Consider the following 19164-nt stretch of genomic DNA (forward strand, 5'->3'; position numbering starts at 1 on the left):
CACCTCAAATTGTTTAGGAACCATTTTAAATACTTGGTTAAAGTAAAGCATTCTGGGAAATGGAGTCATGTTCCATCATGTTCCACAAAATTACAATTACAATAAATCAAACTTAATTATTTGTTCTGTGAATAGAGCTTTTAACATTCATTGCTGGGGGAAAACATATCCTTTTAATGTAATCTGTACAAGTAGTTCAAACTAATATCATTTATAATGCAATAATATCTGACATATAGCCTACTGTAAAGCTTCATTGTTAAACACTTCTCTTAAAATATGTATCTGAATTTCTTTGAATTTTTATTGAATTGCAATTCTGCTTCCTTTAATTCAAATTCGAATTGTAATTCTAGATCCTGTTTTTGACATCAATTCAATTCTGAATTGTGCACAAGCCTGGATTCTACAGCATAAGAGCTATAGCCATGTTGTGACCATCAGATAATATGAAGGATTTTACAAATAGTTGTGCACAAAAAGTTTCACAGAATAGGAATTGCATTACTGAGACTCACACAGACATCAAGAATCAGCATGATATGAATCTCAACAATGGTGACCATTAAAAAATGATTCATGCTGCAATGCATGCTGGGTACTAGCATAATACAAAACTTATCCATGGCTCCCAGCATGCATTGCGGCATAAATCATTTTTTAATGGTCACCATTGTTGAGATTCATATGCTGATTCTTGATTACTGTGTAAGTCAGCATGATACCATAGAGGTTTTTAAAATCTGATTGTCACAACAATGTGCCTTACATCAGAATCAGTTCTATTATAATGAATAATACAAGTAATACATCATCTGTCTAATCAAAGATTAGGCTCTGGAAAAGATCAGAGAATCAAGTCAGTAAATGATGATTTCTTATCATCTAAACACAACCACATGCTCATATTTTCTTTTGGCGTATGTGCCATAACAAATGTGTTTTATAAACACTCAGTTACAGCAGCCAGAGTTAAAACTGGTGTTATAAAGTCAAGGGTCAAGAGCCCAACTAAAGCAAACACTGATCACTTTCATGGTGTCTTTAAATGAAACTCAATAAATCATTAGCATCTAATCCTCTGTTCATTCTCAATAACAACTTCTGTAGTGTGGCAGGATTTGTGAATTTTAATAGGTATTGCGAACCTACAAATACACTTCCAAACACATATGCACGCACACACATACATAGAAGTCCAAAGCGCAGAGGACGGAAAGGACGCAAGAATACCCATATATGGGAAACAGAGATATCAGCGAAAACCCCCGTCTGAAGCAAGAGACGATTGATGTTGCAAGGCTCAGTCATGAGACTGAGTTCCTCTGGAAAAAACCCAAGAAACTGTATTAGAACAATGTAACCCAGTTCCGTATAAATATGACTGCATTTTTGACTGTACGTTGCTGCATTTTTGATTTTGATGTCGATTGCATCCCTAGAGAGAAATCAAATCTCTTCTAGTTTAAACCTAGCTGAATTTCTTTTGGTTTAATTTTGCTCTGCTGTATTATTGTAACTTGAGAAACCTCGGATGAGAACAAGTACGTATTTACTCCAATTGCTTGAACTGCTTCAAGGTAATTAGCCTTTGTAATATTCACTCATACAGGACTGCCCTGTTGAGATTGAATAAGCTGAAGTTTTATAACCTGTAACATTTTCTATTTAATTTGCTACGAGTTTTAATTTTGTGTAACCAGTGTTTTAATCTTTTGTATAAATAAATTTTTATTTCTAAAAGACAATCACTGTTAAGTTTTTACTTCAGCTACTACAAACAGTTCTAAAAAGCAATAGACAGAGCAATTTATTAATCCTTTTCTAAACAAAGAAAACAAGGATTCCAAGAGGGGTTCTGCTGGATGGTAAGCATGATTTTTATTCATATGTCTAGTAAATTATGTTTATTATTGTTTCCTGGGAGTGTAGGGACTACACCTAGATTTACTGGTATAAATTATAACAAGCTAATGAGGGAATTATATCTATTCTGACCTGACAGCAAAAGACCACCTAGACACAGAGATACCAGGGGTTATTCAGGAAAGTGAGAGTAGTACCAGATCTCACCACATGGGGGCTCGTCCGGGATTGGGTCAATGTCTAATTGCCCAATAAAACCCACAAGAGCCTAAGGGAACAATAGTTTTCAAAAAACTAAGACAACGGCTAAATCCAAATGCAAAACAATGTCTCCTTAGTGCTTTGAGGAAGTTACTGAAACAGTTATTTCCTCCTAACCTCAGTAAATATCTCGGGGACGCCTGAGATAAGATTGTTGGTTGGGCACGACAGAGGTAACAAGAGATCTCAGAGGCAGCGCTGTAGGACCATAGAGTACCTAAACTAGAAACCTCATATAAAGAGATTGTTACCAAAAAAGAGCCTCAGAGGAGTGTACAGATTCACACAGTCATGGAAAAAATAACCAATATTACTTTGCTATCGCAAGACCAATTAAATAAAAAATTAAAAGATGCAGGGCTAGTAGGTAATGAGGAACTACTGGCTACTGATGATACATTATATACTTCTAATGAAGCTGGATTAAGTAAATTAGTCCAGGTAGTAGGCCATAAAAGTAGAAGTAAGAAGGTTACCGTTGAAATTGGGGATAGTGATATTACTGTACCAATAGTTAAAGGAACCGACATAAGAGTTACCAGGAACGGTGTTCCTGACCCAGACGCTTTAATCATGGCTGACTCCCCCAACCCTTCAGAATACACTGACAAGGAGGGAGCGGCTGGAAGTGACTATGGTCATGTAGGTTTAAACTTTGACATGACGACGGTAGAGACGGGAGCTATTCCTAAACGTAAAAATATATTAGCCGGATTCAGTCCCCTGATAACAGGGGAAGAAACATGGGAAAAAGAAAAGACAGGTTTTAGGCCCTATAAAACCTCTACAGATAGAAAAAACAAAGAAAGATATCAAATAAAAGTAGACGAAGAGTCTGGAAGAAGCTCGAGTTCAGAGTATACTGAAGATGAGGAAATACCTCGAAGAAAGATTGTTAATTACAAAAAATCTAGAAGTCAATCTCGCGAGAGGCGAAGTAGCTCTCATCAGAGAGAACATGACAGGCTGGGAGGAAGAACATTTTTGACATGTCCTGGTCTCATTTTTGCTCCCAGAGATTCACAGTTATCAGCTGTAAAGGGAGCGATGCAGAAAATAGTGAAACTAGCTTGCGGACCTACTCCAGATGAAATTCTGGATATGCCCGGAACTAGTTCTAAGGCAAAATTAGATATGCTGGCAGAACAGCTAGACTGCATGCAAAAATCTTTGTGTTACTTGTTATTAGGCGAACAGAAAAAAGAAAAACAGGAACCAACAGTTAATGATGTGTGGAAACTCAGAGAAGCCACACATCAGGAAGCACCACCTAATAAAGAAAAAGCGCCCAGAAAACAGCAAAAGTCGAATCAGGGCGATAACTATCAAAAAGGATAGGAATGAGAAATATGAGCAAAGGGAGGTTAAAGAAGAGGAACCTTCTGATTCTGTGTCTGAGTCTGAGAGGTCAGAGTCTGACACAGAGGGGGAGAGTGACAGTCAGGAAGTGCCCTCTCTGATTAGCACACAGATAGATCTGTCTCTAGTAGCGGCCGTTGCACGGCAGGAAAGAGAAAGAAAAGAGGGGACATCTAAAAAAGAAATGACTCCTAAGCCCAGGCGTGGTCCATCGAGACAGGCCAAGGGTGATGGCATTACTACAATTCAGATGTTACAGAATATGAGATTCTCTTACGAGAGGTCTCTCGTACTGCGTAAGATATCTTACGCTAGGGGAAAATCCTTTTCCGCGAGATATTGAAGCCAAAAAATATCCTTAATTTTGTAATAATGCAAAACGCGTTGCAGCAGCAATGCAGACATAGGCGAGACAGCTCGCGCGCCTATTGGCTGCTCTGCGACAACTGCAGCAGCCTATCGAGCGAGGCCTGGCGTGACGTCAGACCCAATCAGGGCACTTCGCGCCCGCTGCGTCACGTCCCGCCGAAATGGGCGTGGTCTAGGCCTATAAATATCGCTCGCAGGCAGCTATTATCTGATTTTTCATCCTTCAAGCGAAGCACACGCATCGCTGGAGCTGGATTAGAAGCCGCGCCGTCGAGAGAGAGCACCTTCAGCGGGACGAGTCACTGAAGTCGCTGGCCGCGCCGCCTTCCTGCCTTCCTGCTGCGCTTTCCGGCGCTTATATCCTTCTCTTTTATTACACTGTATTTCTGTGTGTGTGTGTCGCCGCCGCGACACACATTCTAAAAGAGCTAGCGTCTTTTTAAAGATGCCTTCCTGCGGCTCGTGCAGAGCCACACTCAGCGACGGGGACCGCCACGTGATCTGCGTTTCCTGCCTGGGTGAGGAACATGCAGCTCTCGTGCTCGCTGACGGCGGATGCCCTCACTGCGAGCTGATGGCAATGGCGACTCTGAGGACTCGCCTAGCCGTTTTCACCGAGACTGCTCCCCCGCCCGCCGCGGCGTCGCGCCGTAAAAAGCGCCGTGCCCAGCGGGCCCCGGAACCCTCCCTCAGCCGCCAATGCTCGCCGGTTCGCCCGCTCGCTTCCCCGGCTTCTTCTGTTTCGCTTCCTGACGGACAGCGGCCGCCGTCTGCCGCCGCTTCCGTTGATATCGCGGATGAGGAAGCCCTGCTGGGAGAGGATGATTCCTGCTCTATCCTGGCGTCAGGCAGTGAGGATTGGGCGGGCTCTGAGGACCCCGCACCCCCTGCCCGCACGTCGTCAGGCAAGAGAGCTTCCATTGAGACGGAACTCATGCGAGTACTCGCACAGGCCGCGGCGAGCCTCGGCCTCGAGTGGTCTTCGCCTGAGCAGCCCGCTCACAACCGGCTGGATGGATTTTTCCTGCCTGGGGAGCGCGCTTCGCCTGCGTCCAGACCGGCGCCCTTTCTTCCTGAGTTACACGAAGAAGTCGCCAAGTCCTGGAGCGCCCCCTATTCTGCTAGAGTGCGTCCTGCTGTTTCTTTGGCATTCTCCGCCGTTGACGATGCCAAGAACAGAGGATACCTCTCGCTGCCGCCGGTTGAAGAGGCGATAGCGGCCCACTTATGCCCGCCCTCCGCTGGACGGCGCGCTAAGCCGGCCCTACCCTCTAAAGCTTGCCGCACGACGTCAAGCCTGCTCCACCGCGCTTTCTCCGCCGCCGGGCAAGCTGCGTCAGCGTTGCACACCATGGCAACGCTCCAGATCTTCCAGGCCGATCTCCTCCGTAAGCTGGATGAGGAAGGACCTGACGCGATCTGCGTGCCGGACTTAAGGAGTGCCACGGACCTCGCTCTTCGTGCTACTAAGTCCGCAGCACAAGCCATTGGATGGACTATGGCTTCTCTCACCGTGTCTGAGAGACATCTCTGGCTGACGCTCTCGGAAATGGCCGAGTCTGAACGCACCGCGTTCCTCGACGCCCCGCTTTCCGCCACAGGCCTCTTTGGATCCTCCGTCAAGGATTTCGCGGAGAGATTCGCAGAGGTACAGAAAGCGTCTCAGGCTATGAAGCACTTCCTCCCGAAGCGCTCCAGCTCTGCAGCAGGCCGTGCGAAACCGTCTGCTCAGAGCTCACAGCCACAGCCACCGTCCACTGCCTCCACTTCACAGCGCCGCCAGGCCAGAAGCGTGAGACCGCGCTCCCGCTCATCCGGTCGCCGCCCCGCAGGACGTGGCTCGCGACCTAGGATCACGGTGAAGCCCGAGGCCCCGAAGTCGTCCTAGCACAGCTAGGAAAACGACGGTGTTCCAGTCCCGCTGCGGCCGGACTCACACCAAAGCTATTCGCTCGTCCAGTTCCAGAAAATGTGACTGTTCCAGTGTTTTCTGCAGCCAACAAGTCGGTTCTGTCACCCGCTTGCCTGCACACAAATGCCGTTTTCACGGCTACCCAGATAAATCCCCAAAAGAGTGTATTTTCTGGTGTCCCGGCCACGGCCGATGGTGTTTCATGTGTAGTAAGAATGCCCACTGCCCAGTGCCCATCCCTACGCACAAGCACAGCCTGTCACACAGGGCTCGCGCACATAAAACCGACTCAGATCGGTTGCGCCTCAAACATGGTGAACGTGCCCACTACCCAGTGCCCACTAACACCACGTTATGCATGTCTCACGGTTTCTGTAAAAACGAAACCAACGTGCACTCGCTTCACGCAAGCGAACGATGCTTTCGGTGTGATAAATGTGCCCGCTGTCCCGCGCCCACATCCACACATAGACATGACAGTTCCCACGGAAACCGCCCAGCCCTCCCCCTCGCGGTTAACCACCGCAGAGGAGTCGAGCGCGGGCAATCTGCCCGCTGTCATCAGCGCGCCCCATGCCTCAAATGTCACGAGCGACACGCTTGTGTTACAGCACACCGAAGCTTCTCCATCGCTGAGCGAGCGGAACGCGCTTCGTATTCAACCCCTAGCTATCCATGCAGACGCATGGGCAAAGCTACCCGGGGTTTCGAAGTGGGTGCTGAACATTATAGAAAGAGGCTATTCGCTGCAGTTTCGCCGACGCCCTCGTCGCTATGTGGCGCGCGTCGAGACCACGGTAAAAACAGAAGTAGCACATCTACTTCGAGCCGAAGTGACGAAACTATTGAGCAAAGGGGCCATAGAGCCTCTCTCTCAAGATCAGAGCGAAGGAGGGCTATACAGCAGATACTTCCTGGTACCGAAAAAAGACGGGGGTCTCAGACCCATACTAGATCTAAGGCAACTGAACAAAGTGCTTGTGAAGCGACAGTTCAGGATGCTCACGACCAGGCAAATCCTTGTGCAGATTCGCCAAGGAGATTGGTTTGTGTCAATAGATCTGAAAGACGCGTATTTTCAAATACAGATAGCGTCACGTCACAGGCGATATTTGAGATTGAGGGCCAGGCATATCAGTACACAGTCCTGCCTTTCGGTTTGTCCCTAGCACCCCGTACATTTACGAAGTGCATGGATGCGGCGCTCGCACCCCTCAGAATGAGAGGCATGCGAGTGCTGAACTATTTGGACGATTGGCTGATTCTAGCGCAATCTCGCGCAGTGCTCATAGAACACACGACCATTTTACTCGATCACCTCGAGGATTTGGGTCTGAGTGTCAATTGGGCGAAGAGCTCCCTGTCACCCAGTCAGAAAATATCTTTCCTGGGCACAGAACTGGACTCACTATCCATGATAGCGCGACTATCACAACAGCGCGCGGTAGACATTCGACGCACAGCGAACTCTTTTCGCTGCGGCGCGTCTGTCCCGCTCAAGAGATTTCAGAAGATGCTAGGTCTCATGGCCTCAGCATCGTCAGTGCTCCAGCTGGGTCTGCTCCGCATGCGCCCGCTGCAGTTTTGGCTGAAAGCGCGAGTCCCACGCGAAGCGTGGGCACCCGGTTTGCTTCGCCTCAGGGTCAATCAGAAATGCGTTACAGCTCTGAAACCCTGGAAAGCGAACGACTGGTACCAATCAGGTGTAAGCCTGGGGACTTCCTCGAGGGTGAAAGTGGTGTCCACGGACGCGTCCACCTCGGGATGGGGAGCGCTGCTCGAGGGCAGACCGTTCTTCGGCCAGTGGTCAGAACGGGAGAAGCTCCTGCACATAAACTGCCTCGAAATGCTGGCAGTAGACAACGCGCTGACGCGTTTTTGTCCCCAAATAAAAGGTCACCACGTCTTGGTCCGTTCGGACAACATGTCTGTGGTGTCCTACATAAATCGCCAGGGCGGCATCAGATCCGAGAAACTGTACAGGCTGGCAGAACGCCTCCTGGTATGGGCTCAGTGCAACCTGCGCTCGCTCAGAGCAGCGCACGTGCCAGGGATCTTGAATATAGGACCGGACAGACTGTCCAGGAACAATGTTCCGGCAGGCGAGTGGTCTCTACACCCACAGACAGTCCAACTGCTGTGGAAGTAATTCGGCAGAGAGGAAGTGGACCTGTTTGCGTCTCAAGAAAACGCTCACTGTCAAGAATTTTTCTCCAAGAGCAGGAGCGCGCTGGCCCATGTGTGGCCCCGCCGCCCGCTCTATGCTTTTCCCCCCGTCTCTCTCCTGCCTCAGGTGATAGAACGGATCAGGGAAGAAGGATGCTCAGTACTGCTGGTAGCACCGTTCTGGAAAAACCAACCTTGGTTCCCAGCCGTGATGCAGTTAGCAAGTACTGCCCCGTGGCCAGTACCAATGAGGAGAGATCTCCTCTCACAGGCCCGCGGCTCGATCTGGCATCCTCACCCGGAACTATGGTCCCTTCATGTCTGGGCCATCAACGGGTACATGTTGGACTCCCTAAAGGAGTATTAAACACGATCACGCAGGCTAGAGCTCCGTCTACAAGACGACTCTATTCTTCGAAATGGTCAGTGTTATCGGGCTGGTGCACAGCCCGTGGTGTGTCACCCACAAACTGTGATGTGACGGAGGTGCTTTCCTTCCTACAAGAGCTGTTGGATGGGGGCAGGGCCCCCTCCACGCTCAAAGTTTATGTGGCGGCTATAGCAGCGTTCTCAGAAACAACGCTTGGTCAGTCAATAGGAAGGAACGATTTAGTCATCCGCTTCCTTAGAGGAGCTAAGAGACTGAATCCTCCCAGACCTCCCTCAGTCCCCGTATGGGACCTTTCTACGGTTCTGGAAGCCATGAAAGGTGCGCCATTTGAGCCTTTACAGTCAATCGATTTGAAACACCTGTCTTTCAAGACGGTGTTTTTGCTGGCTCTCGCTTCAGTGAAGCGCATAGGGGATCTGCACGCGCTCTCTGTGAGCGCGGCGTGCATGGAGTTTGGGCCCAATGACTCAAAAGTTATACTCAAACCTAAGCACGGTTATGTTCCAAAATCCCTCAACACACCGTTTAGGGCGCAGGTTATCTCCCTGTCAGCCCTACCGGTCCCTGATGAGGAAAGAGACGCGAGCCTCCTTTGCCCAGTCAGGGCATTACGAGCTTATGTGTCTCGCTCGTCTGTTTTCAGACAGACGGAGCAGCTCTTTGTTTCGTTTAGCGGACGTTCTAAGGGACTAGCCGCGTCGAAACAGAGCCTATCCAGATGGATAGTTGATGCTATAGCGCTGGCATATGCCTCCAAGGGCATGCAGTGCCCTTTGGGTGTCAGAGCGCACTCCACGAGAGGCATGGCCTCTTCGTGGGCCTGGTCAAGTGGGATTGCCTTGCAAGATATTTGTATGGCGGCAGGCTGGGCCTCCCCGTCTACATTTATAAGGTTTTATAACCTAGAGGTTCCCGCCCTGCAGGCCAGGCTGCTGTCGGTCTAAACTACCAGTATTATCTGACCTGATGCGATCAGCTCAGAATGCTGCGTCTGCTGAGCACAGCTCAATGTTCGACAGTATAAAGCTGGGCAAACTGTGTAAGACCCACATTTTCCCCATCAGTTCAGGCCGTACCCCGCCCTGTCTGTATGATGAAATTCGCGTCCCATCGACGCTACTTTATGTGGAAAAGTGAGGCTGCACCCCTCCCTCTTCCCGGACTCCCTGTGAGTTCCCTGAGTGATTGTGCACTATATGTACCCCGGGCTTTCGCCCTTGGGTCTTTGGTGTCAGATCTCAGCATGCACGGCGTTTTACATTGGGTCCCCTAGCGTAAGATATCTTACGCAGTACGAGAGACCTCTCGTAAGAGAACGTACTCGGTTACTAACGTAACCTCGGTTCTCTCTAGAAGAGGGAACGAGTACTGCGTATCTTGCCGTGCACGCTCTGGTTGCTTCGATGATGAAAAACCAGATAATAGCTGCCTGCGAGCGATATTTATAGGCCTAGACCACGCCCATTTCGGCGGGACGTGACGCAGCGGGCGCGAAGTGCCCTGATTGGGTCTGACGTCACGCCAGGCCTCGCTCAATAGGCTGCTGCAGTTGCCGCAGAGCAGCCAATAGGCGTGCGAGCTGTCTCGCCTATGTCTGCATTACTGCTGCAACGCGTTTTGCATTATTACAAAATTAAGGATAATTTTTGGCTTCAATATCTCGCGGAAAAGGATTTTCCCCTAGCGTAAGATATCTTACGCAGTACTCGTTCCCTCTTCTAGAGAGAACCGAGGTTACGTTAGTAACCGAGTACGTTTCCAGGTGCAAAGGATGATAAAATGCTAAAAGCAAAAATGGTAGCTGATTTAGGAAAATCCATAAATGCTACTAAATCTCTGATAGAGCAAATGATTAAATTCCATACAGGATTATCTTTAAAGCTAGAGATCCTAAATGCCCATCATGCACAAGTCTTAGGGACAGATGAGGATGAGGAATTTAGAGAAGAAGTAGAATCAGTGAAAGCTACAGGTCTGTGGCCTTATATTTCTTATAAAGCCAGCGAAGGCTGGACCGAGCTGGAAATGGTAGCCAAATTGAAGAAACTAGCTCCTGAACTGCCGGGCTGCCAGGTGATAGCAAGCTGGGGATCAGAGACTGATTGGACAGAGCTATCTAAATTTGCAGCTAGATATGACAGAGAATGCAAAAGAAGGAAGAAGTTGAAAGAAACACAAGGTCAATTCAAAAGCAGACCAGCAGAGGGGGTTAGGGTCAAACCAAAGACTGATTTCAAGAAGTTGAACACCAAATCCAGTGAGGGGATAAAAATGAAACCTCAGAGAAATGATTTTTCGAGGAGTATAGATAAGAAATTTAAACCACAGACCAGAAAAGTGCAGAATAAAAAGCCGGAAAGAAATAACAAATATATTGAACCAGAAGACTGGGCAAAAATGAATGAAGAACAGAGAAAAGCCCATATCGAAAAGAGAAATAAAAAAGCAGAACCAAGACAAGAAAGGACACGCACTGTCAAAACCAATAGAACAGAGAGAGAGAAAAAACAATAGGACATAAGAGCTCCAGGAAAAGCGACCATTGCCTCTAGTTTAGTGGAAGAATCAAAAGACCAAGAATTTTTTATTAATTACAATGGTATCAGATTTCTTTTAGACACGGGCGCTGAGGTAACGACAGTAACAGAATTACCTGAAGGGGCAGTTAAGTTAAAAGGAAAATACCGGGTTTTTGGTTTTAGTAATGAAATGAAGCCAGTAACCAGAGATAGGTATTATTGGCAGGGTTTACATTGCATATTAGACAGCTCGAATTTGATGTGTCTAAAGGATGCCATTCTTATTAAAGAGATGAATGAAACGATTACTGATTCTGAAAAAATAATTAGATGGCTTAAACCGGTCGACCTGGAGTCAGAAATGAATAGGGTTATAAACGAGACCCTATTACCAAAGGTAGAGTTGAGGAAATTGTTGGAAAAATATAAAAATCATTACGCAAAAAGCAAAAATGATTGTGGAAAATTGTCCGACAAATATTAATATACTATTGTAGGTGGGATTCCAGCACCACAGAGGCAATACCCTCTAAATAAAGCAGCATATAAGGAAATAGGAGAAACAATAAATGAATTATTGAAAAAAGGGGTAATAAGTATAGGAGAAAATTGTCCTACTAATTCCCCTATTCAGGGCGTGGCCAAGGGGGATGGTTCTTGGCGTTTAGTTTCTAACTACAAAGCTTTGAATAAATTAACGGTACCGGATACAAGATATTTAATAAATGCACGGGACGCGACAAACGGTTTGAATGGTGGCAAGATATTGTCTAAAATCGACTTAGCTAATGGTTTTTGGTCAATACCATTGGCAAAGGAAAGTCGAGGGCGGACCGCCTTTACCTATGAGGGCAGACAATTCGTCTATAACCGTTTACCTCAGGGATTACGCAATGCTCCAAACGTTTTTCAGTCCGTGATTCTAGAGATCTTACAGGAATTACCGATTACGGTTTATATTGACAACGTTTTAATAGCCACTCAGACAGTGGACGAACATATGAAGGTATTGGCAGAAATGATAAAAAGACTAACAGATGCAGGTTTTCTTTTAAACTTGAAGAAATTGGAGTTGGGAAAAGAAAAGGTTGACTTCCTAGGGTTTGAAATATCAGGTGAGGACAGAGGTATAGCTAAATCAACCCAGGAAAAATTAATTGAATTAAAAAATAAAACTATAACGAACTTGAGAGAATTACAAAGTCTCTTAGGAAGATTACATTTTGTAAGAGATTTAATACCGGGTTATAGTGCTAAAGCAAAATTGCTGTATAAAGCCACTTCAGGAGGAGATTTTAAATGGGACGAAAACCTTGAGAAAATCAAATGTGAAATTATAGAAATGGCTTTAAATTCTGGGAGGATTATCAGAAGAGATCCTGACAAAAACCTTATAGTCAAAATTGATAACACACCTGAAGAAATGGAAGTTGTGTTATTCAATGAAGGTAATACTAAAAGCCCAGTGATGTTTATCTCTCATGAAAAACCAGCTACTCAGAGGAAACAAGAGAATTTGTCTGCAGTAGATATATTAGCTACAGTAGCGAGAAATTTGCTAATCATTAAATCATTGGCTGCAGAACGATCTATAATAGTCATTGCCAAAAGTGAAGGTATTGAATTATTGGCCAGGGAAGCGAAGAATTTAGTGAATGAAAATAAGCGTGTTCACACCTTTACCTGGTCAAAATGGACTAAATTAATCAGTGACAATCAGATAGAATTTAGGCATGAAAAAACTCCTAAAAAGGAGAAAAAGACTTTGATTAACCCAGCACATTTGTGCTACTTTACTGACAGAAGCTCAGAGAAAGGACAAACGTGGTGGGGTTTTCTGGTGAAACTGAGAGGTAAAATTATCCACAGAGAAAAGGGAAGGTTAGAGGATGACAAAAGTGCTCAGGAAGCTGAAGTTACTGCAGTTGCTAAGGCGTTATCGCACATGAGAACTAATAATCACGTTAATTGTTTATTAGTCACAGATAGCGAATACACGTATTTAGGATTAATTGAACACCTGGATAGGTGGGAACTTAATAGTTTCAATAACGCTAAAGGCAAACCGTTAGCACAGAATTGTGGAAGAGCATAAGTGAAAATTACAAGGTTGTGAAACCAAAAGTATTGCATCAATCAAGCCACACAGTTCAGACAACGCCTGCAGCAGTTGGAAATAAGGAAATTGACCAATACATACGCATACGTGCGATTACTAAACAGAGTGAAGGGGACTTGCTGCAGAAACTGCATGATGAGCTGTTTCACCCTTCAACAACATATCTTGCGAAATACTGTCAGCTGATGGGCCTACATATTCAGAACTTGAAAACTAATTATCAAAAGATTAAGCTTAACTGTCCTGATTGTAGGAAAGTGATGACCAGTATATATCATGATTTTGGAAAAATCAAAACTGATAAAGAGAATGTTGAAATAAGTGCAGACTACGCTGGGCCTCTTCTTCCGAAGACAAAGAGGAAGAACGTTTATTTCTTAATTATTGTGGACAATTGCTCTAACTTTATACAACTTTATCCATGTCAGCAGGCAACAAGTGCATTTGTAGTAGACAGCCTAAAGACTTGGATTAGGTACCGTGGAGCACCACAACGTCTGAGAGGGGATAATGCACATAATTTAACCGGTCGTGAAGTAGAGACCTTCTGCAAAGAGCAGGGTATTACTTTAATTAAGTCGGTTAAGTACGAAGCTTCCAGCAATGGCTGCGCAGAACGGGCTATCAAATCGGCTAAAGAGTGGTTTGTCAAGAATCAAGGCCTAGGTGAGTGGGATACTTTAATTAATGAATGCACCCATTTCCTTAATTATAGGGTCTCGAAGACCAATAGAACTTGTGAAACAGCCGACACAAGCAAAAACCCATTCACGGTAGGAGATAAAGTATTTATACTATTAAAGCAAAAACAGGGGCGTTTCCGTAGCAAAACGGGGACTGAGGATAAAGTAGTTGAATTAACTTCAAATACTACTGTTAGATTAGAAGCTAACGGGATTTGGTCCATCAGAAAGCTTGTGAAAAGCAAAGATTAATTATATTGAACATGAGTAAGGTATACAGGCCAAAAGTAAGTTTCCAGACGGACGCTAAGTGTCCAGCAGAGGGCACTGTTGTAGTGTGTAAAGACTTTAGTGACTCTTTCTTAGTAAAGATATGGCATAAAGACTGTGTTACAGGAACTGCAACAACCCGAAGGAAACCTACTGACTGTGTGATCTGTGGCAAACAGGATATTTGTCAACTCCTCTGGGAAGGACCTAGGGAGGTCAGAGAAAGTCAGCATTGGCTTAGAAGTCAAATTACTATTTTGCCGAAATGGTATTGTTCGGACAGGTCCGTAGGATCATGTTCGCTGGGAGATGTAAGCATTTGTGGATTGTGCCGGTTGTCCAGACAACGTTGGTCAGTCTGGCAATATGAATTAACCACGGGAAATTGTGGTTGTAAAACATGCATAGACTGTAAGATACAGTTGAGTCTCAGAGGTCAAGAGTGTAAATGTACTCTAGACAACCAAGGACAACTGAATAAGTGTCCAAGGTGCAAGTTAATGTTAAGAAAACGATAGTTAAAAATTACCAGTTTAAAGGAAGTTTGGCAGTCTAGAAAAACTGAGACAAGTCTAGGCTGCTTAATTGATGATAAAATTATGAATAACTGGGAAGTGAATCCCTTGGCTTTGGTCTGTAATACAGAGAAAGCCTTCCTTTGGGAAAGGCTGTTAAGTTCTGGTGGCCCAATGCCATTGGATTCTGATCCATTGTTGAAAAATAGTGTTTTGGATAAAACGCTGTCAAGGGATACTGACCTTAACCGTTGGAAAACGGTGGTGAGGGATCCATTTTATGACAATGGTTGCTCAATTCAGTTTAAAGAGGAAGGAATGTATAAGGAATCAAATGTGCATGACTTACTTGTTGAATTGATGACCAAAATGTCCTTTCAGGAGGAATTTCCTATATATATGCCTAGAGAATATAGTCATTTTGTAAGGGAAACCTCGTTGACTGTCAGAGCAAGGTCACAACAGACCTTCTTAGGGACAGTTAGAATTAAAGTTAAGCTTGATTCACAAAGGGCAAGTGAATTATGGCAGGTGAAAGTTTTTATCACCACCACCTCTGATTACCTAGGCATAGGCAAATCAATAGAGGGGGTTAAAGTTGAAAGGATGAACATCAAAAAGCCTAACAAACTGAGCAGAATGTCCGCATGGTTAAAAGGGCAGATAGGGAAAGCTTAGGAGGTTTTTTTGTGCATCTATATCTTTTTGTGTTTTTCAGCAACAGAATGGTGAAACGAGGAAGCGGACTAAAGGGGAAGTATCAGGAGTTACTTCGTGTTCGAAGTGAAGTAGGACTGTTCCTGTTAGCCCTACAGATGGTTCTGGTAGTATGTCTCCTTATAGTTGGTTTTGGAATCACAGTAGAAAATCAAACAAACGAGGTAGGAGTAGCCTCCTGTTCTGTTGTTGAGAAAATTGTACCAAAAATATGTTACAATCAAACTGTGAATTTTGATGGTACTATATATGGTCCAAAAATAATAAAGAATATGTTTAAAGGATTTATAAAAGATATAGACAAGTCATTCTGGAACTGCACAGGTACTAAGCGTAGGAGTGCCACAAAAGGACCTAAGATTTATGGAAACAAGGTTGTTAATAATAAAACTAGGTTACGATGGAATTACTTAAAAGGATATAATCAGACACATGTCAAATTACAGGGCCTTAAGTATAATCTTTCGGATGTCTTTAATTTGACGTCTACCATGGTTGTATATAGATTATGGAATAGTCCAATTCTACAGATCACGAAAATGGATGATTGGGATTGTTTGACTAAAACTGTTGTCCCAATAGTGAAGAGATCTTGGCTGGGAAAGGATAGTTCTGAAAAATCTATTGCCATGACAATAAACGATAAAAGAAAGAGCAGAGGGCGGAGTGGAAGATCTGCTTCAGACGGCTCTAAATATTTGATAAGTAAGAATACATGGAATAATATGGATAATCGGAACCCAGTGCAAAAAGGCTATTGGCCTAAGGGCCTAAACCCGTATGTATTGATAATTGGTATATACAAAAATAGACCTAAACCAGCTTATGTGGAATTAGAATGGGTGACATGTGAGAAGCTCATTATGCCCATTGAAATGTGCGAAAATCACAAGAAATGTCCGTTTCTGAAGAAAAATAAATTCCTAAGTGATATACCTGAGAATCAGTTTTGGTATGACATTGATAAACATTGTATGTCTGCTTATGAGACGACATCTGCATGGGTGTGTTATTTGAATGACACCTCGATATGGGATGATAAAGTTTTTGAGCGGCATGGTGCTAACATTATTAAGCTGTGGCATGAATGGATGGGATTACAGGACCCAGATCATGACATGGTGAAAGCAGAAGGTCAACGTATGACATGGACCATTAATGACACCTTGTGGGCAAACGGGGTAGGAGGCAGTAGACTCCATCCAGTGACTTTAAATTATAGCCCTAGGCCTGGATTATCGTTAGAGCTGGCGAACCATTCGGGTATTATGGACTATGTTTTAAATAATATTACTGAACAGCAATATAGATCGGCTATTGTTCTGTATTGTATGGGCTGGTCTAGTGTTCTCCGAGTTACCCATACCAATCAAGGCATCTGGAAGAACCATAGTGATGCAAGTAATAAGGGGACTTTGAGGTGGATTGGCCTATCAAACTTTTTATACAGAGAATGGGACGTTTTTCCGGTTGCGATGGGCCTAGATAAGACCAGCAATCATACGATAACGTGGAGGTCATTTAATAATCATAAAGCTAATGAAGACATATTCCCAATAACATTTTACTATAGACATAATAGAACTGTGGGACTGAACAGTCACAATTTAGCCCATGGGTATTGGAGTACTAAATATTACATACCAATGATGAAACCATCAGAACTGAGATATGGTAATTATAGGGTAATGATGGCCTCGTCAAAATTTGATGTTAAAACATCTCAACCGTTCTCACGAAATAGCCTGAGGCCGGAGATTTTGGATAATGATCAAGAAAAAATTAGATCAAGTTCATGGAATTTTGGTTTAGGCAGGTTTGAATTTAGACGAGATGAGGATGTCAAATATTTATGGTTCCCAGGTAAAGAGCAGTATTGTAGCTCTGAGATGTTTGACTCATGGAAGGTCAAAACTCCAGGAACAAGGTTTAGTCCTAATATATCTTGGATGCATGAGGAAGAACATATATTTTGTACTTTTAAAGATCTAATGAGAATAGGAGCTACGACGGCTGGTAGCGCTAAAGCTTGGTACGACATTAGTTCTATAACTAGTGTGGCTCCATTGATGATGATTGCACAGAATCAGGTCATGAAAAAATGCGCTCTAGCCAGGCTGGTTAATAGCGAATCTGAATTAAAAGGATTTTTCTTTCCAATCGATGATTTTATCGAGGGTTTTTCCATTGGACCGGCATGGGTGTACGTAGCGGATCTAAGTGCCCAATTAATTAAACCGAATAGGGGGGATATTTTTACGGTATATTGGAAAATTCAGAAAAAAGCTATTTTATGGGTCGTAGATAATGTGAAGGATTTTGCGGTCTCTGTTTGGGACCTAATAGTACAATATGGATACTACATAAAAATAGTGATTATCTGCTTAACAATTATCATAGTAATAATTGTCATATTGGTAATGGTGTTTAAATCGATAAAACTGGGGCTGGTGTGCAGGAAACTTTCGAAAGAGTCTGGTTCAGCAAAAACCAGTGAGGAGCAGGAAGGCCTAACTTCCTCAAACAGCAAGTGAGCTGGAGACGGAGGTGTGACCTGTATAGCGAGAGGGGCTATAAGGAGGTCTGTGGGAGTGACAAGATTACAGAACTTGACGGTTGCAGACGGAACCTCGGGCCTTTTCAATTCAAAATTTTTGAGAAATAGTACTTGGGATGATGGCAGGCAATAGCACCAATTCTACATGGCGTTGCGACGAATCTCCAAAGGAGATTGTGAGTATTATCTCTGTAAATTTTTGGTTGATTTCCTATTGGCTTACTGGAATATTGACCAGTCGCATGCCAGAACAAATAGTCTTGATGTGCTTAAGCCTGACCTTATATAATGTTCTTAATGACTTTTCATTAGTGTTAATTTTAATTTCCCAATTACTTCGAAGTTCTCGTTATATTAAAATTTTTGGCTTTAAGGGAATTATCGCAATTATGATATTTGCCGTTGCCATCGCTGTGTATAACTTGACACAGTGCTATAATAAAATGATTTGGCTCAAATATGTTGGTTTGGGACTGGCATTCCTTACCTACACGTTTTTGGTTATCATTAGCTATAGAAGGAATACAGTTTTAAGACCACTAGTGATTAAGCTAGCTGTACTTTATTTTATTGTTTTATTAATGGCAGGGACTTCCAAAAAAGTGAACGAACCAAAGTTATTTTTTCTGGGTATCCTGGTTGGGATCAATGATTATTCATTAATGTTTAAATTTTTAGACAGATGTAGAAAATAAGTTGTTGGTTCTTTAGACCATATAGGATTAGGGGTTCATTTACTTTGAGTTGATTTTTGTTTTGATTTGTTGATCAATCACCATTTTATTTTGTTTACTTTCTTGCATGGATGATCGACAATATAGGGGAAATGATTCCTAGTTATGATCTTGTTTTAAGTTGATCTGATCTTATGATTTTGTCTTGCTTTGTCAGACAAGTTGAAAAAAAAAAAAAAGGGGATTTTTTTTTTATTATTATTTTTTTTTAACGATGATCATTTTGTTTTATGTTCATTATTATTATTTGAAAAAAAAAAAATTATTATGATTTTTTTTTTTTTTGGTTTATTCTCCTTCGTTTATAATTTCTAATAGTTGGGGGCCTTAAGCACATTTTCGCGCAAATTCATCTAAAAGCGCCAGATTTGGCACAGATGTAGCTCAGGTCATACCGATATGATTTAGCTAGGGCGCCGGAGCCAGCGACCCTCGGGGCCAAGATGGCGGCCAAATCCAATATGGCCGCTGCCCGAAAAGGGTTCTGGCTTTAACTTTTGAACCACATGAGTTACAAATACAAACTTGATAAGTTTTTCAGCTTAATTGATCATGAGAAACACATAGGAATGTTTATATTTATGACCCAGTATATCTGGACCCCTCGATCCTCCAATTCCAATATGGCTGCTGTCCAAAAAAGCAGTTTGGGCTGTAGTATGGGGCCTTACACACCATTGTTCGCGCAAATTCATCTACAAGCACCAAATTTGGCACAGATGTAGC

General features: G+C 43.8%; 1 protein-coding gene and 1 long non-coding RNA gene across 2 annotated transcripts; both read left to right on the top strand.

Annotated features, from left to right (window-relative positions):
• The first annotated feature begins 1099 nt into the window (after positions 1-1099).
• On the top strand, positions 1100-18600 carry LOC309508021. The gene is made up of 2 exons (XR_014209351.1): positions 1100-1868; positions 13678-18600. It is a non-coding gene; the product is annotated as an uncharacterized lncRNA (long non-coding RNA).
• On the top strand, positions 4583-6001 carry LOC309507659 (uncharacterized protein). The gene is made up of 2 exons (XM_082181997.1): positions 4583-5623; positions 5789-6001. Exons 1-2 carry the CDS (start codon positions 4790-4792, stop codon positions 5828-5830), a joined length of 876 nt encoding a protein of 291 aa, XP_082038123.1. The 5' UTR covers positions 4583-4789; the 3' UTR covers positions 5831-6001.
• Positions 18601-19164: the final 564 nt, after the last annotated feature.

This window comes from Leuciscus leuciscus, assembly GCF_965113295.1.
Source record: "Leuciscus leuciscus genome assembly, chromosome: 1".
In the NCBI taxonomy this organism is placed as follows: Eukaryota; Metazoa; Chordata; class Actinopteri; order Cypriniformes; family Leuciscidae; genus Leuciscus; species Leuciscus leuciscus.

Coding starts and splice junctions, on each gene's coding strand:
- LOC309507659 (XM_082181997.1), top strand. CDS start 4,790: ATGCGAGTACTCGCACAGGCCGCGGCGAGCCTCGGCCTCGAGTGGTCT. Junction 5,624..5,788: donor CACCGTCCACTGCCTCCACT/TCACAGCGCCGC, acceptor CTGCGGCCGGAC/TCACACCAAAGCTATTCGCT.